Source organism: Prunus mume, linkage group LG4 (genome assembly GCF_029339155.1).
Source record: "Prunus mume cultivar Tortuosa linkage group LG4, ASM2933915v1, whole genome shotgun sequence".
Taxonomy (NCBI): domain Eukaryota; kingdom Viridiplantae; phylum Streptophyta; class Magnoliopsida; order Rosales; family Rosaceae; genus Prunus; species Prunus mume.
The window spans coordinates 10,911,613-10,927,697 of record NC_142701.1 but is presented as its reverse complement, the minus strand read 5'-3'; the positions used below and the strand labels follow the sequence as shown (position 1 = coordinate 10,927,697).

The 16,085-nt window shown below is 38.3% G+C and overlaps 2 protein-coding genes and 1 non-coding gene across 8 annotated transcripts; 2 read left to right on the top strand and 1 right to left on the bottom strand.

Moving 5' to 3' along the window:
* The first annotated feature begins 5,678 nt into the window (after positions 1-5,678).
* On the top strand, positions 5,679-8,497 carry LOC103327911 (FCS-Like Zinc finger 11). Of its 6 annotated transcripts, XM_089051203.1 has the most exons (4): positions 5,679-5,767; positions 5,806-5,958; positions 7,152-8,064; positions 8,147-8,497. In XM_089051203.1, the coding sequence occupies exons 2-4, from the start codon at positions 5,901-5,903 to the stop codon at positions 8,301-8,303; spliced, it is 1,128 nt and encodes a 375-aa protein (XP_088907329.1). In that variant the 5' UTR covers positions 5,679-5,767; positions 5,806-5,900; the 3' UTR covers positions 8,304-8,497. The 6 variants fall into 6 exon arrangements, with proteins under 6 accessions (XP_088907329.1, XP_088907328.1, XP_016649165.2 ...); XM_089051202.1 differs by having other exon boundaries at positions 5,714-5,958; XM_016793679.2 differs by having other exon boundaries at positions 5,715-5,958; positions 6,909-8,064.
* A 2,389-nt stretch (positions 8,498-10,886) lies between these two features.
* MFP1 (MAR binding filament-like protein 1) lies at positions 10,887-15,466 on the top strand. Its single transcript, XM_008230283.2, has 4 exons — positions 10,887-11,258; positions 12,886-12,929; positions 13,033-13,170; positions 13,457-15,466. The coding sequence occupies exons 1-4, from the start codon at positions 10,994-10,996 to the stop codon at positions 15,221-15,223; spliced, it is 2,214 nt and encodes a 737-aa protein (XP_008228505.2). The 5' UTR covers positions 10,887-10,993; the 3' UTR covers positions 15,224-15,466.
* Positions 15,467-16,007: 541 nt separating this feature from the next.
* Positions 16,008-16,081, bottom strand: TRNAR-UCG (transfer RNA arginine (anticodon UCG)). Its single transcript has one exon. It is a non-coding gene; the product is annotated as a tRNA-Arg (tRNA).
* Positions 16,082-16,085: the final 4 nt, after the last annotated feature.

Sequence of the window (16,085 nt, the reverse complement as noted above, 5' to 3'; positions counted from 1 at the left end):
TTGTGGCGGGGAAAAGGATCGTGGTGACGGATGGAGGTTTTTCGCTAGCTTCACCTTCCTGCTGTTATCCCTTCCTGTATAACATCTCTGAAAACAACACAACTATTGGTAGAATGATTCCAAGAATTGTGCCATCTGCAATACTGTCTGCCCTTGAGTTCTTCTGGTTTGGGCATTCTGTGAGGCGTCTCTATTGCTTTCTGTAGCAACATTTCATCAAACAAAGCATCTACTTTGGTCAGATCGAAAGAATATACTTTGTTCTGCATGGGTTTGTTTGGAATGAACCATCCTGTGAATAGTGGCGGCTTTTGATCCCTTGGAAGCTTTGTAAGGGTTTTACAACTGATGGGATGCTTTAATTTTGCCATTTCCGCAATCGCAACCTCTCTCTCCTCCGATTCCTCTGCATCTTCTTCTGACTCAACTTCAATCATATGTATTGAGGAAGAAGGGGATTTATGTAATACGTGCCTTTGGAAGAGTTTCTCTTCTGCTGTTCCTCTCTGAGCAATTCCTCGTATTGCTTTATCTGCCAGTTCTGCCAGATCTCCAAACAACATCCCATCAAATCTTTTCCTCAGAGAAATTTTGAGGGCAGCCTGAGCCATTTGGATGAAGTGTCTTTCTTCGATGGGGATTCGACACTTCATTTTGAGCTTCCTGAACCTGTTTATAAAGTCTTGGGGGTTCATCTTCACTCTGTTTGAGAGCGGCAAGGTCACCGATGGTGACTTCCTGAATCTGTAATAGTAGTCATGGAAGACGCTCTCCATTTGCTCCCAAGTCTGAATTAAATTTGCTGGCAGGTTAGTGTACCAAGTGAAAGCTTGTCTAGAGAGAGAGTTCCCAAAAAGTCTTAGCTTTAACAGTGGGTTATTCTCTATGGCTATGCATTGGGTGGAAAATCTGCCTACGTGCTCAACTGATGAAGCATGAGGATCCTCTCCGTTGAATAAAGTGAAGTTTGGTACTTTAAAACTTGGGGACAAGGGTATCTGATCGATGTAAGGTGGATATGGCTTCCTATAGGTGGGCCTTTCCCCCCCCCTCACAGCCGGCTCCATCATTTCCTGATCATCCTATGCAATGCCCCACGTCATTTAGAGCATTAGCAGGAGGGGTTTTGTCCCTCCGCCGAGCAAATCGTGGTTACGCCTATATGGTCTAAGCGAACTTCTTCCTCGTGCTCCTCCGCTCTTCCACCCTGGTGGTTCCTCCGTTTGCTCCTTACTGTTTACATCGTTATTAGCATAAGGATAGTTTCCACCTCTGCCTCTCCTTCCTCTTGTGGAGGGAATGGATTAGGTCCATCCTTACGGGCTGTAGGTAATATTCTTTGGTATTGAGCAGAATTTTCATAGGGAGATCTTGTGGGGCAGCTTGTGCGGAACAAGTGAGGCTCTGGCTGATTCTGCGGGACTTGTCTGGCGCGCAGAGCTCGGCGTATTGGGGCTAGGCGTTCTTGGGCAGAAAGACCACTTCCACATGTCCACTGGATTTCTCCCCATTCGGTATCCGGCTACACGTGCAAGAGGATTCTCTTGAAATGGCCATGCCAATCTGGTGGGGACCATATGGAAGGTCTAGTTCTTTGGACCACCTCGCCGGATTAGGAATTCAGCCATGGCGACCTCCGATCCTTCTGAATTGCATGTTGACCTGCCATTGCATCATGGCTGTCATATTATTTAGGGTATCTTGGCTCCTTTGTGTTGTGACCTTTTGTCGTAACACGATTCTATGTCGAGTTCATCCTTACAGGCAGTCTGGACCTCCCGCTCCTGTCTTTGCCATGTCTTTGAATGCAGGGCATCACTTTCTTCGATTCGATCCTTCCACGAGGGCCACTTGGTTTATTTCCATGTCGTGGTGTGGGTTCGGCTAGAGCTTCCAGTATTCATGGACTGGTAAAGAACTCAATGAGAAAATGTATACGAGAAGTCCCACCGTGCCAAATTGTTTGCCCGTTTTGTGTTTACTCCTATGATGGAAGGGCAAAGTTCCCTCGCCTTGAGAACCATAGTGGTCAACAAGTCATCTTTCTTTGGTGTGCGAGCGTGTCACGCTAGTAATAAAAATTCTAGCAGACTTAGTTTGGAATGGATAACTTGCGCCCCAAGTTACTGATTTCTGCAAACAAACGATTGTGAATTTGGGTGAGGAATATCTCCCAAGTAAGTTCTTTTCTTGCCTCAGACTGGTGAGGACTTTAACAATTTATCTCAGTATAAAGAGGTTGTTCTGGCCAGAATGGTTGATGGAATTTAAACTGTTTTTAGGCGAACGCCTTTTACAAAACTATAACAATAAATACTCATGCTAGAGAGATGAAGATACAGTTGGAACTCCATTTCTGTCGAGATGGAAGGTTACTGTTCTGGGCTGGACAATTTAATGAAATGTCTGGAAGAGCTTGGTGGGTGGACCGTTGACAACCTTGATTGCTAAGCTTCAACTATAAATCGATACCAAAGGTTGATTCTGAGTTTCAATGTACCTTAAGCTTTTGTGAAGCTTACAGAGTGGCGAAGCTGCGGCTTCTTGATCTGTAAGGCAGTGGCTGTTCTCGAGGACTTTCAGTGGGCTAGAGACTGCACTGTAAAATTTGTTGAGGTTTTCATGTTTGGGAAAAGCTCAAGCTCTACCTGTCTTGGTTTTTTGCTAAACCAAATTTGTAACGAGAGAAATCTCGTTTTGAATGACTTATTTTCTAAGTCTGAACCTTGGGAATTCTAATCTAAAGCTGGTTTTCACTTGGAATTCAAGTGAGCTTCTGGTTGATTTTGAGTTGTTTGTTTGATTGATGACTTGAGTGTTGGATTGATTGTTGTTGTGTTTTTGTGTTGTTTGTGTTGGTGTTTTGTTGTGTTGTGTGTCCTTTACCCTGTTCACTCCTTCTTGTATTTATAGTAAACTGTTTCTTCTTTGGAGTAGGGTGATTGTGTTTATTTATTGGGCGGCAAAGATATCTCCCCCCTTTTTCTCTTCTTTAATGGAAAGAAAGAAAATATGATTTCTTCAGTTTTGGCAGATAGGCTCTCAAATAGGCAATCACTTCCCTGATTTTCTTGAAAAGGATCCTAATCTCTTTCCCAATTTCAACTACCCCTTGTGATATTTTACCCGTGATGGTTAGTTTGATTCCTTTTCGGACAGCTCCACCTTTCACTGCTTATCCCTCTCTGAGATTGTAACTTGCTTATCTTCTTGGGAGAATTACCTTCTCTGAAAAGACAGAAGAAAAATCTCGATATATATATATGTATGTAAGAGGGATTTGATCTTCATTCTTGAGAATCAACTTGATGTCATGAACCCTTCAATCACTTCTTCTATGATCGTCATTCTTGGCTTCTTTATCCCAGAGATGTCACGTGGGATTGTTCTTATTTCTGGGCTCCTCTTCCTATTATATTGGGCTGTGAGGCTAAATTGGCCTTGTTTGCTCTGATGAGCCTTGGTTGAGTCTCTTACGGTTTTTGGCTTTCATCTTTCTTTGATTTTTACTGCAGCTTTATTCTGACCTAATTTTACTCTTATTTGGGTGTGTCAATTTTTGGCCCAAACAATTACATTGAATTGCATTAGATTACATTAACTTACATTGAATTGGAGAGTATAACACTAATTCAATTATGTGTTTGGTAGTTGTTGAGACCCAAAAATCCAAAAGCTGGGCCCAAACTTATTCCTAGCCTAGCACAAATATTTAACCTCAAAAGGAGCCCAACTTGGACATATGAGAACTTGTGGGACGCACCTGCACGAGTTATGGGCCACACGCCACGCCAAGCAAACATACTCACCCGCCACGTCAAAATGGTCAAAACGCATCGGCTCTATAAATTCACACTTACTGACCTATCAAGTGCTACTTGGCTCGGTCATAGCTTATTACGGCATAATAGAACTCAAGCACAAACATGCTAAATAAACATGCGATGCCAAGCAAAAGGACCGTTATTCTAATGCCAACCCATGCTAAAGGCTTAAGTGGGCCCAAGCTGCGTAAATATATGGGACTTGCTGAGAAGGTTGTGGTATAGATGAGTACGAGCACTCATAAGGCCCATTGAAGGTTCAAGGAATGGAAGTTTTGGGCTACTTGGGAGCACTAAAACTCAAGCCCATTTCTTGGGCCCAAGCATTTGGGTAAGCATGAGAGAGAGAAAAGTGATCCAATGCCTCAGGAGAATATCTAATGGTCTGCTACAACACTTAGAAAATCCCACATGAGTTAAAGCATCCAACATCTTGTCAAAAAACAAAGCAAATGAACTATTTCCAATAGCTTGACGAAACCAAACTCAGCTGGAAATAGAGTACCAATGACCCAATACCTTAGGAAAAGCCCAGCCCAACGCCTTATAAAATATCTAGCATCGTGTTCAGTCCTTGTTAAAGCTCCATAACAGAGTCAACGAGAAACTATTGCAAAAACCAAAGGAAATTCATATGTGTAGGAGGAATACCCATTGGGCAAACACTCCATCCATTCTCTTTTTCCTTTGCGAGCTCTAATAGGAAAACCAAGGAGAAAAGTGGGTGGCGCCTCACCCACATGGAGAGGTCCAGTTGCGTAAAAATCTTGGAACCCCAAAAAGACTTGTTACCCAGACACTCTGGTTAGGGAAATTTCAACAAATATGAGTGAATCGAAGGAAGTGAAGGAAAAGGAAAAAGGAGGTTCGATAAAATTAGGGGTTCTAAGTGCCTATAAAATGGAGCTTTCTCTACCCAGCAAAACACCATCATCCAGAGCGTGACCAAGCTTTGTCAAGTGACTGGAAATTTACTCAAGACACCTTATCTTCTATTCGCATTGTTTTCTTTCTTCCTGAGATAGAAATCCTCCTAATTTTCCTCTTCCCCATTCTGAATCTTTTCTCTCTGTAAGAAGTTCATGCTTCTCTCTCTCTCTCTCTCTCTCTCTCTCTCTCTCTCAAATTGCTAAACTTGTGAAGGATTAGCTCCCATGCCACAAGCTCCTCAAGCAAGTCATATTAATAATTTGCCACGTGCATTTGGCTTACTGGTGAAAGATACTCAAGGTGTTTTATAAGGTTCTCACAAACTTTTCAAAACGTTCTTGGAGCTTGGTTCTTGAACTCAAGATACAAGGGGCGTCTTTACCTGTTTCTCTTTATGGCAGCCCAAGCTCATTCGTCACTAAAATAAAAAGACCCCCTACAGTACTACACATAAAATATGATAGAGTTAGACATAATTCAATCCAACTTAGTCCCAACCTTTTGGTTGGATTCATAATCCTACTAAATTTAACCCTAATAGAATAAGAGTTTAGTACATCATTTGAAAACTCCGCACATGACAAGCGCTAATTATAAAGAAAAAAAAAAAGTCCATTCCTTTTTGAGGATTAAAGTTTAATTGAAAATTTACAAGTTTTCTCAAAATTTGTGCAAGTTAATTAAACAGATATATTCTTCATTTACATATTCTTATCCTCAAGCACCACATATTTTGACAAGTTAAACAAACAAATAAATATCCTCTATTTTTCACAAACTGGAAAAGGCAACGGCCAGAGATTTTACTGTAAATGAGTAACTACTTAGAGAGAATATTAGATTTACAACAGAAGATGCCGCCACATTGCCATAACTCCAAAAGGTCAAAACTGAGAATATACGTAGTTTTATACCAAGCCGCATACAATACATAACCTTTGATAATCGTGTGTACGTGTAAATGAGAGAGAAAGTGTATCAGTTTTCTTCTCAGTGAAGAGCCTCTGTCTCTGGTTTTCAGTGCATACAATATAAGGAAGGAAAATCAGAGGTTTTCAGTGCATACAATATAAGAAAGGAAAATATGAGTTATAAAAGTGAAGGCAAGTTAAAGTTACAGACTTTTTCACCCTCTATCTATGCTTTATGTGGATTGTTTTCGTAGTCTCAACTTCATCAGTGAAGTTGCGGAGAAGAAAGCCAGGTGGGTTTTCCGTACTTTTTTCCTATTTCCTATGGGTCTGTGTTTCAGTCTCATTGATCCATTTGAATTTTGATGCATTGGATTTTTGGGACCTCAAAACTGGGTCTTGATTTTTTGTTTTAACTTTTCAGTTGTTTACTGTGACTTAGTGTTCTTGAGGTTCATTAGGATGCGTGTATCGGCCTTTCAGTTGTGCAAAATATTCAGACTTTGATCATAATGGATACCCTTTGATACATTTTGAAGGATTAATCACTTGCTGTATTTGTGACTGCATTTTCAACTTATCTCTTGGGTACCTTTGAATTCTTTATCATCCCCGAGCAAGTTTAAACGAATTTATGTATTTATTTGGGAAAATCAAAGGGATCTATATCTGCTTTTAATATTATTGTGACCGGACATTGAAGACAATTTTCTATAATGGGTTCTATGAATTAACTTATTTAACTTATTTCTGCACTTAGTTTGGTCTCTAAGCTTCTTGAGAGTGTAATTTAAGTTGTACTCTCTAGGTTGTTCTGGGATTTTTGATTAGTTATGATGTTTGAAATTTTTAATCTTGATCATCAATCCATGTTTTTACATTTATTTCTGAATGTGTCAACAAAATTTTTTTATTTGGGTTGCCCTTGATTTTCCCTGCCTGCCTGTATAATGGTTCATTGATGCATGCTCATGGTTTACCCTTCTTTCCTCTGATTATGTCCAGTTGATTTTATTCGATTGTACTTCTAATTATTCCACTGGAAATTATTTTTTGGACAATTATCTTCTCATTTGTTCTTTTCTTTTCGTATCAGTGCTTACAAGATGCATTTCCACTTCCTATTATCCATAATGTGCACTCAAGCTTTATCATTTGTGTAGCTAGGTGGATGGTCAATGTTGCTCACAACCTGCTTCTTCACTCATTGGTTACGGTGTTGGTTTGTTTTTTCATATGACAGGTTTCAAACTTAGGATTTACCTTTTTCCCATCCTACTCCAGAATTTAGTGGTTACTACCATCGATTTACAGTAAGGAATTGCTGGTTCCTCTTAAGAGAAGTGAGCTGTTTAGAATATTACAGAGGAAGATAAGCATGTCACGTGCAAAAAGTTTTTGCGCTATGATCTAATGACTTATTCTAATATGTTAAGCCTGAAACATACAAGCAACTCACTTTTCAGTATTCCTGGTTTCTTTACAGGGTTTGGTAATAAAGGTTCATCAGATTCTGACTCAGTTAGGAGTCCTACATCTCCTCTAGATTTCAGAGTTCTTTACAATCTTAGCAACCCATTTAGTCTTAAGTCTGGTAGACCATCGTCCCAAAATGGAAATCAAATAAAATGGGATTGTAGTATAGAAGGCCTCAGCATTGTCAATTCACTCGGTGATGAAACTAAAGCAACTAGTGAAGTTATTGGTCCACCAAAGAGGAAGAATATAATTTTTGGATCACAGGTGAAAACTAACGTCTCTAACTCCTCAAAGATTTATTATGATTCAGACGATTGTCCCATCAAGTCCAAATCTTTAAATAGGAACTACATAACTCTCGATCCCGAACACCAAGCAGACAAAGTGAATGGTTTCTTTGGGAGTGTGGGACGTCCTTTGGAATCTGAACCATCTGAAAACATTGCATCATTCTTGTTGAACTCCAGCGGTTCCTCACAAAGTGGCTCTATGGATGATCCAAACTTGAGGTTCAAAAGTCTTGATGCAGTGGATAAAACTTTGAGTTTGTCTTTAGTTTTAGGCAGAAGTTTCCAAGTAGAAAATTCAGTGGGTTTCAAACCCAGTTCACTTCCAGTACCCATTGCCTCTACCCATCAATATGCATCCTCTATCTCTGCAAGAGAGATAGAACTGTCTGAGGATTATACCTGTATAATTTCTCATGGCCCAAAACCTAAGACAACTCATATTTTTGGGGACTGTATTTTGGAATGTCACACAAATGAGTTAAACAATTTTGATGAAGCAAAACTCTGGATAGAATCACCTCGAGTGGCTAAGTACCAGGACAGATTGGCAAATGAGCATTGGGATGAAGCTTTGAGATTCTGTTACACCTGCAAGAAGAACTTGGAAGGAGAAGAAATGTACATGTGCAGGTTTGTTTCAAACATCTGTTTGCAATCTTCACTCAACTCCCCTTTTACTATGGAGGCTGAGGTTTTCTTGATTTATTTGCAGAGGTGAGAAAGCATTTTGTAGTTTCGATTGTCATTCGGAGAAGATTTTTGCTGAAGGGGAAATAGAAAGTACTTGTGATAATTCTGCAGGTAGCTCTTCTGAAAGCTACCATGAAGATCTCTTCTTATTGGGCATGCATTGTGAGGACATAGAATAGTTCATAGGTCTTGCTGTCTATCATCTTGAGCTGATGGATTTCAAGTGGCTGAACGCCCTGACCATCAGTTTTTTTCTTATTGTTTCCTAATTCGCTGCAATTAAGTGTTCATCTAAGAAACCTTTTGGACCTGGTGAACTCATTAGTGAGTGCACGGGATATTTAAATAACACCTTACCATTTACTTCTCATTATTTCTTGAGGTATATATATGATGTTTTATCTTTGACAACTTATATCATGGAAAGGTCACAGATTGTTATATTCCAGTTTGTGTGTGCTTTTCTGTGTACTCCCACACGGTTTGTGCATTAAGTTAATCAGCATTGTTTAAGCGATTTTTAGTAATTGATCATTTTCAGGTAACGCTTCGATGCGGCCAATATACCCGAGTTGTGGCAGATGGTATTACAGTCAGCTTAGTATGTTTGAACTATGCTTTTACTGTACTAAAGCTCTCAAGAACACACATTTAATCTTCAAAATCTATGTTATGGTGTGGTGAGAATATACTGTGCATTTGGGATTCACTGCTGCCAGTTAATGTTTTCCAATAAGGCGTTTAATTTATTTGCTGCAGCAAGGGCCTTCTCCTCCTGGTACATCTTAACCAACCCCATCCTTTGTGTTAGAAATCTTTGCTTTCTGTCTATCGTTTCTGACAATCAGGTTCATGTTGGCCCAAGCCAATCTTTAACTTTCAAATGAAGAATTTACATCAAGAACCATATTCATGTTTGCATCATTACAAAAATTCCTGTGATAACCCAGATGTACAATCATGCCTCTGACAAGTGTACAATCATGCCAAAGTAAGCATTTGCATCCACACATTTTCAACGACATAATTCTTGATCGCAGATAGATATCCCCACATTCAACTCAAGTCTAGTTTTTCTTTTCTTTTCTTTTTTATTAGAGGAATGGGGAAGTGAACTTAGAACCTCGTATGAAAGGATAAATGATCTTAACCACTTGAGTTACAAATTCCTTACAACTGAAGTCTAGCTTAAGCCATTGGTTAAGCTCATCGTGTTCGTAAATATGGTGTAAACAAATCATCTTACTTTGGTTTCTAAGTTTTGCAAAAATTATTGCTGCTCATGGGATCAAAATATTGCCAGTCTAATATATTTCAATCATCAAATCACTTGGACTCCTAAAATCAGAAGGATTGGCCCCACCCTAGATTTTACTGGTGTTATTGATGAAAGAACATATTCTGCCTGAGTGGGCATTACAATTTCTCATTTTAATGGTTGCTGTGGAGTTGAAGATCACAAACACCTTAGACGTGGCAACAAAACATACACAAGTTTATGATAAAAAGCACATTTTCTTTCTTGGCAATGGCATGTTCCCATTGGTTGAAAGTACCGCAGAGGACACAAGGGCATGATCCTCCTAACGTGAATTTGACTCTGAAGCAGAGGGCTAGGCACTAGTGTAGTGTAGTAGAACATTTCAAAAATGGTTCTCAACACGACAAAAACTTGTCTTAACTGCATTCTCACGCAATGCTGTCAGTTTCTACTTTTTCTGAAGAAGGAGAAAAAAACTAAAACAATTATTTACTGATAGGAATTGACAATATCATTGTAATTACAAAAACTATGTAAATTGTGGCATGCTTTATGAAAATAGAAATCAAATTAGTAAGGATAGGAGTTTGTAATTCAAGTGGTTAAGAACGTTTATTTATGCACTAAAAGTTATGTGTTTGATTGTCATCTTCCTCCTGATATCACCTATATACATATATATAAGAAAGAAAGAAAAAAAAGGGAACACTCTACATAATTTTCTTGCATGCTTTAAAGGTTAAAAACTTCAACAATCAGCCACACACAAAAATTAAGAGCTTTATTGTACTTAAAATGGGAACAAGTTTAAATGGCAACAATTAATGTATTATAGCAACAAGAACAAGTTTAACTAACGAGATTAAAAGCTTAATTTTGATTGTCTGGAAAAGAAAACCAAATTTTATGTCCTCAAATGTCTCAAGTAATGATTCACTTGCATTGTGTCAGAGCTAATCACATATATGTTTAGGAATTTTATGCTTCTTTATGTGAAGAAATTATTGAATACGTATGACCACATGGTATATTTTGTACACATGTTATAATATGGGTAGACGATATAGTTTATTTACTCTTTTTTAGGAAATAGTATCACTAGATATCAACTTATATTATAACATGTATACAAAATGTACCACATGACCGTATTATAATCACTCATTTATATGGTTGATTAGAACTTTTTTACCTGATATGAAAAATTGATAGAAATTGAATTTTCCTTTTAGGGGCTTATTTTGCACATGAAGACTAACATGAATTTACTCGATTCATTCTATGTAAGATTTATTAGTAAATTATTGTCTATTTTAAATAAATGTAAGGCAAGTCTGGACTGTGCCCTAACAGAGAAATTGTTGTAACACAGTACCATTTTACTATTTCCACATAAAATTTCAAAAGGAGGATATCTCTAGTAATAAAATTAATTAAGTAAATAAAAGAACAAACTACCATGAAACTTGGATGCTTATGAATCTTTCACCATCAGCCATGTGAACGCTAACTGAAACTGAAAGTTGAAAATAGAGCAAAAAGAGGAAAGCTCTGAGCGCTTAACTCTATTCCTTATCTCAACCAAAGAAATCAGTCAAGGAAAAAGCAATGGGCTTTGTGATGGGGAGCTCTTGCTTTTTACACTCTCCTCTCTCCCTCTCTCGTTTTCCCTCTTCTTCTCACCCCTTTTTCGTGTATTCCTCCTCAAGAACTGCAGATGCCAAGAGAAGGAGAGCTCTGCCAATGGCGTCTCTGCGCCAAGAGGACCCAAACGACGCCGTTTCTTGCAAGAGGAGGGCTATTATGTTGGTGGGTATTTCAGTTCTTCCGTTCTTGCAACTCAGGGCTAATGCTCTTGAAGGCTTGGCCACTAGTAAGTTTAACTTTTCTTGTGCTTTTCAAAATTGATTGTTTTCTTCCTGGTAGGATGGGAGTTCAAGAATTTGGGGAGATGGGTTTTGTAATTTGTTTCGTTGTAATGAGTTTTCTAAGATAAAATCTTTTTAGGTGTATTATAGTTTGTCATTGTAAATGATTGGGTTTGTTTCAAATGGTTCATTGCATTTGAACATGGAACTTAGTCTTTTTTAGATTTTTCTTTAGTCTCTGACTTTTATTGGCAATTTATATTTATTTCTTTGTGCAATTTATCACAGTTATTATTAAATTTATATATATGTATGCTTTAATGACTGGTCACTCAAACTTCTGTCAATGCATTATAATGCAGTTTTATGTTTAAGAGATGCTGATTAATATGCTGGAAGTGAAGTTAAGAACTGAGAGTGATTAGGCAATACTAAGAGTCTAGGATGGTCATAGTGTACGTCCTTTGCAATAGCACCATATTAAAATGGGATTGCAGGAAGTATCCATTTGTAAACATAAGTAATTGTCTGATTGCCTTTTGTTTTCTCGGCCAAGTTTGTCTGATTACTTAGGTACAAGTTAAGTGTACATTGCTTATGCATTGAATGAATCACCTATGTCTACGCTGGACGATGGTATAAGATAGCTTATAAACTCTTGGGCACCCTTCCCTTACGTAATCGTTCTGTAGGGCAAAGTTCTACCCATGAGGACTTTGGTATTAGAGTATCCCACCATGCAATGTGGCTAAAGTCCACAGAAGGGGCGACCTATCCCTCTAGGTTGGATTAAAATGCACTTTGGTATTGTGTATGGGTATAATATCAAGTCATTATTTACTGGTAGGTCGTATGTGAGTGAAAGTCGCCTCATAGGAAGGAAAGGATACCATCAGGTTGTTGTTCCAGTCAACAGACAGGTAGACTAGGATGTCGGGCACAAAAGTGCTTTATAAGCACTTAAGCACCAGTCTTTTACAAGCTGGTTTTGTTGGAGTAAGTTCTACCCACAATAGGGCTCCTTTGTGTAAGGTTTAATGCCAGACTAACTTCTGCACATCAGTTCCTTCTTTTAGCAACTCAAGATAGCAGCAGGACTTGCATAACTTTGCAGCTTATTCCGGGACAGGTCCTGTACTAAGTCATCGGGGCAAAAGGGAATACAAGTAGCAAATCCATATGCGATGCCCCAATTTTATTACATTTTTTCCTGTTTGAAGTTTACGTGGGGAATTAATGGGCCTAAAAGATATTTTTCACCTCAAGTGTCCAACGAATGTGGATAGTACATTTACATTTGATTTTTTATTCCTTGTTCTTCATGTTGCCATCCCAGAGATATTATCAGGCAAAAGGATGCAGAAAAACAGAGTTTTAGCAAGGGAGCCCACGAAGCATACTTTTGACCCCCTAAAAGCACACAATTGAGATGCATAATGATGTGCAGATCTTTTTTATTTGAACTAATAATATTTTTTTAAACATCTTTTTGTATTGTGATGAAGATTCTTAAAATGTACTCTTTTCTTAACATGGACTGGTGTTCCTTGCTATAATTACTATCCTTTGTAACCCATTTCCGTCTCAGTTCATTCATGATTGGTTTATGCATTTGTTCCTTTATTTTTTCAGGAGAAAGTGAGCTCAAAAACCCGGAGGAGAGGAAAAAAGCAGAGGTCTGAATGTCTACTAGATTCACTTTATCCCAATTAATATATTTTCTTTTTATTTTATAAATTGATTAGCTTAATGTTCTAATGTGTGGAATTCATTGAACAGCCATCTGAAATAAATGCACCATCAAATCCCGTTTTGTCTCTCCTGAATGGCCTTGGTATTTTCAGTTCTGGTATTCTTGGAGCACTCTATGGATTGGCTTGGGCAGAAAAGAAAGCCACTGATGCAACAGTAGAATCTGTAAGTCCCTATGTTCCACAGTAAAGCTTTCTTTACATGCTGAGATAGCACAGACAATGAAGGAGCCTAGTACCTTTAAAAAGGAACATCAAAAAGTGCACAACAAAGATAATGTTTATCGTTTAATCTTTTTCCTCATTTCTTCTATTCTCAAATGCTTCCTAAAGTTCTACCAATTAATATCCTATTCTGACCTTACAAAATCATATTCCTTTAATTTTGTTTTTGCAATTCGTTGCAAGAATGTACTTTTAGATGCTTTGTCTGATTTTACCCATGTGCACAGATAAAGACCAAGCTGAAAGAAAAGGAAGCTGCTATCATTTCATTGGAAAAGAACTTTGAATCAAAGCTACTGAATGAACAAGAAGAATGGAGCAAACAACTCACAAGAGCAATGGAAGAGCAGAAATCTCTAATGGACCAACTAAATTCTGCAAATAGTACAATTGCAGGCTTAGGAAAGGAGCTCAATGGTGAGAAGAGATTGATTGACGAGCTTAAAATTCAAATTGATAGTCTTGAAACCAACCTTTCAAAGGCTGGGGAAGAAAAAATAGCACTTGAGGAAAATTTGAAGGAAAAGATGAACTCAATTGAAGTCTTACAGGGAAGGATTAATGTGCTCAATTTAGAACTCGAGGATAGAGAAATGAATATTCAAAATCTTGGCTCTTCTCTTGCTGAAAAGGATTTGGAGTTGAATGACTTGAAAACTACCAACAAGCGAACAAGGGATGAACTAGCCAATGCACTATCAAATATTCAAAAATTGAAAGATGAACTCCTGAAAGATCAAAAGGAATTAGAATTGAAGAATGCCGCTCTGGATCAATTGAATGCAACAGTAAGTTCTATAACTTCTGGGAAAAATGATTTGAAGAGGAAGTTTGATGCTATTCAGGAGGAATACAATAATCTAAAAACATCCTCCGGACAAAAGGCAGCTTTGGATGTCAAGCTTTTGGGAGAAAAAGAAGAGGAACTGAAGCAGCTAAAGGAAAGGCTTGAACTTGTTCTGTCTGACACAAGTAGAAACAAAAAAATAATTGCGGATTTGACCCAAGAGAAGGAAAACTTGAGGGAAATGCTGGATAAACAATTGAACAATGAAACAAATCTGAAACATGAGCTCCATATCACTAATGAAGCTCTTGGAAAATCAAGAAATGAAGCTTCAAATCTGGAAATTCAATTAAAGCAGTCAAAAACTTTGTGCACAGAACTTGAGGCTGAGATCTCTGGGGTTCAGGCTGAGTTTGCTGGAGTTAGGGAATCACTGCAGAGGAGCCTTGATGAGGCTACAGTAAGTAGTGACGTGTTTGGTAGTGAGCTTGCTGCAGCAAAAGAACTTCTGAAGAAAACAAAAGAGGAGCTGCAAGTTGTGTCTCATGAACTAGCATCTGTTACAGAAAATCGTGATAGCCTGCAAGGGGAATTGGTTGATGTCTATAAAAAAGCTGAAAGAGCTTCTAATGATCTGAACGAAGAAAAAGAACTAGTTTCTTCTTTAAAAAAGGAACTTAAAAATCTGGAGAAGCAGATTTCGAAGGACAAGGAGTCCCAGAAATCTCTTGAAATAGACCTGGACGAGGCTACCAAATCACTGGATGAGATGAACCGAAATGCATTGTTACTTTCCAAAGATTTAGAGAGGGCTAATTCTCTAATTTCTAACCTTGAAGATGAGAAAGAGGTGCTTTACAAGTCTCTTACAGAGAAAAAGAATGCATCCAAAGAGGCCCGAGAAAACATGGAAGATGTCCATAATCTTGCCATGAGACTTGGTGAGGAAAGGGATAGTCTGGAGAAGAAAGCAAAGAAGCTTGAAGAGGAATTGGCATCTGCCAAAGGAGAAATATTGCGGCTACGTAGTCAAATAAATTCGTTGAAAGATCTTGTAAATAATCAGCAACTGCCTAAACGCGAGACTGAAGCACCTGTCACTGTCACTGCAAGGAAAAGTAATCAGCAACCACCGGAAGGCAAGGCTGAAGTGCCCGTCACTGTTACTGCAAAGAAAAGCGGTAGGAGGAGAAAGGCTGCTGAATAAGATAGTGAACTACTTTTGATTGCCATATTGAGTCATGTGTCATCATCCTTCAAAGCATCATGTTCTTTGGCTTTTTTCTTCTCTGACTTCAGAATTTTCCCACTATCATAGTGTTATAGAAATAGGACACTGAGGGGGTGAAAAATGATTTGTATGTAACAGTTCTTGAGTATGAATGTGCTTCCCTTGTACATGCTCAGTGTATAGTATCAAATCTGAAGTTTAGTATATATTTTCCTACAAGTCTGTATTCATAACTATCATAGAAAGTTTTCCTAACAGCTATCAGTTTCGCCACTGAGTTCTTAGGCTATCTGAGTTTAACATTGAAAGTCCATACACGACCCTGTTTAGCGGATGCATGATCCTTTTTCTTGTTGCCTACTTTGACATCATAAGAAACAGTTAATCAGTAATTCGGCATCGATCCAAAATTTATGCGATGACTGCAAACTCAAAAAAAAAAAAAAAAAAAAAAGGGAAGAAAAAGAAGAAAAAAATTATGGCATAAAATTTCACCCTTGGAACTCAAAAGCTCATATGTGCAACTCTAGAGTACAGAACATGCGACAACCCCGCTTTTAGAAAATTTACAAACTGCTGCTGCTGCATTGTGCTTGTTGAGGTGCTGAATAAAATCTCTTGGAAACAATTAAATCCACAAATTGAATCATATTAGAATAAAAATGGGTGGTAAATGGAGATACACATAATAATATTGGAAATAAAAGTTACTTTTGAGATTTTTTTAAAAGTGCTTCCAAGACACAAAAAGAATTTTGTGCGACCACAGTGGGAGTCGAACCCACGACCTTTTGATCCGAAGTCAAACGCGCTAATCCACTGCGCTATGCGGTCTTCC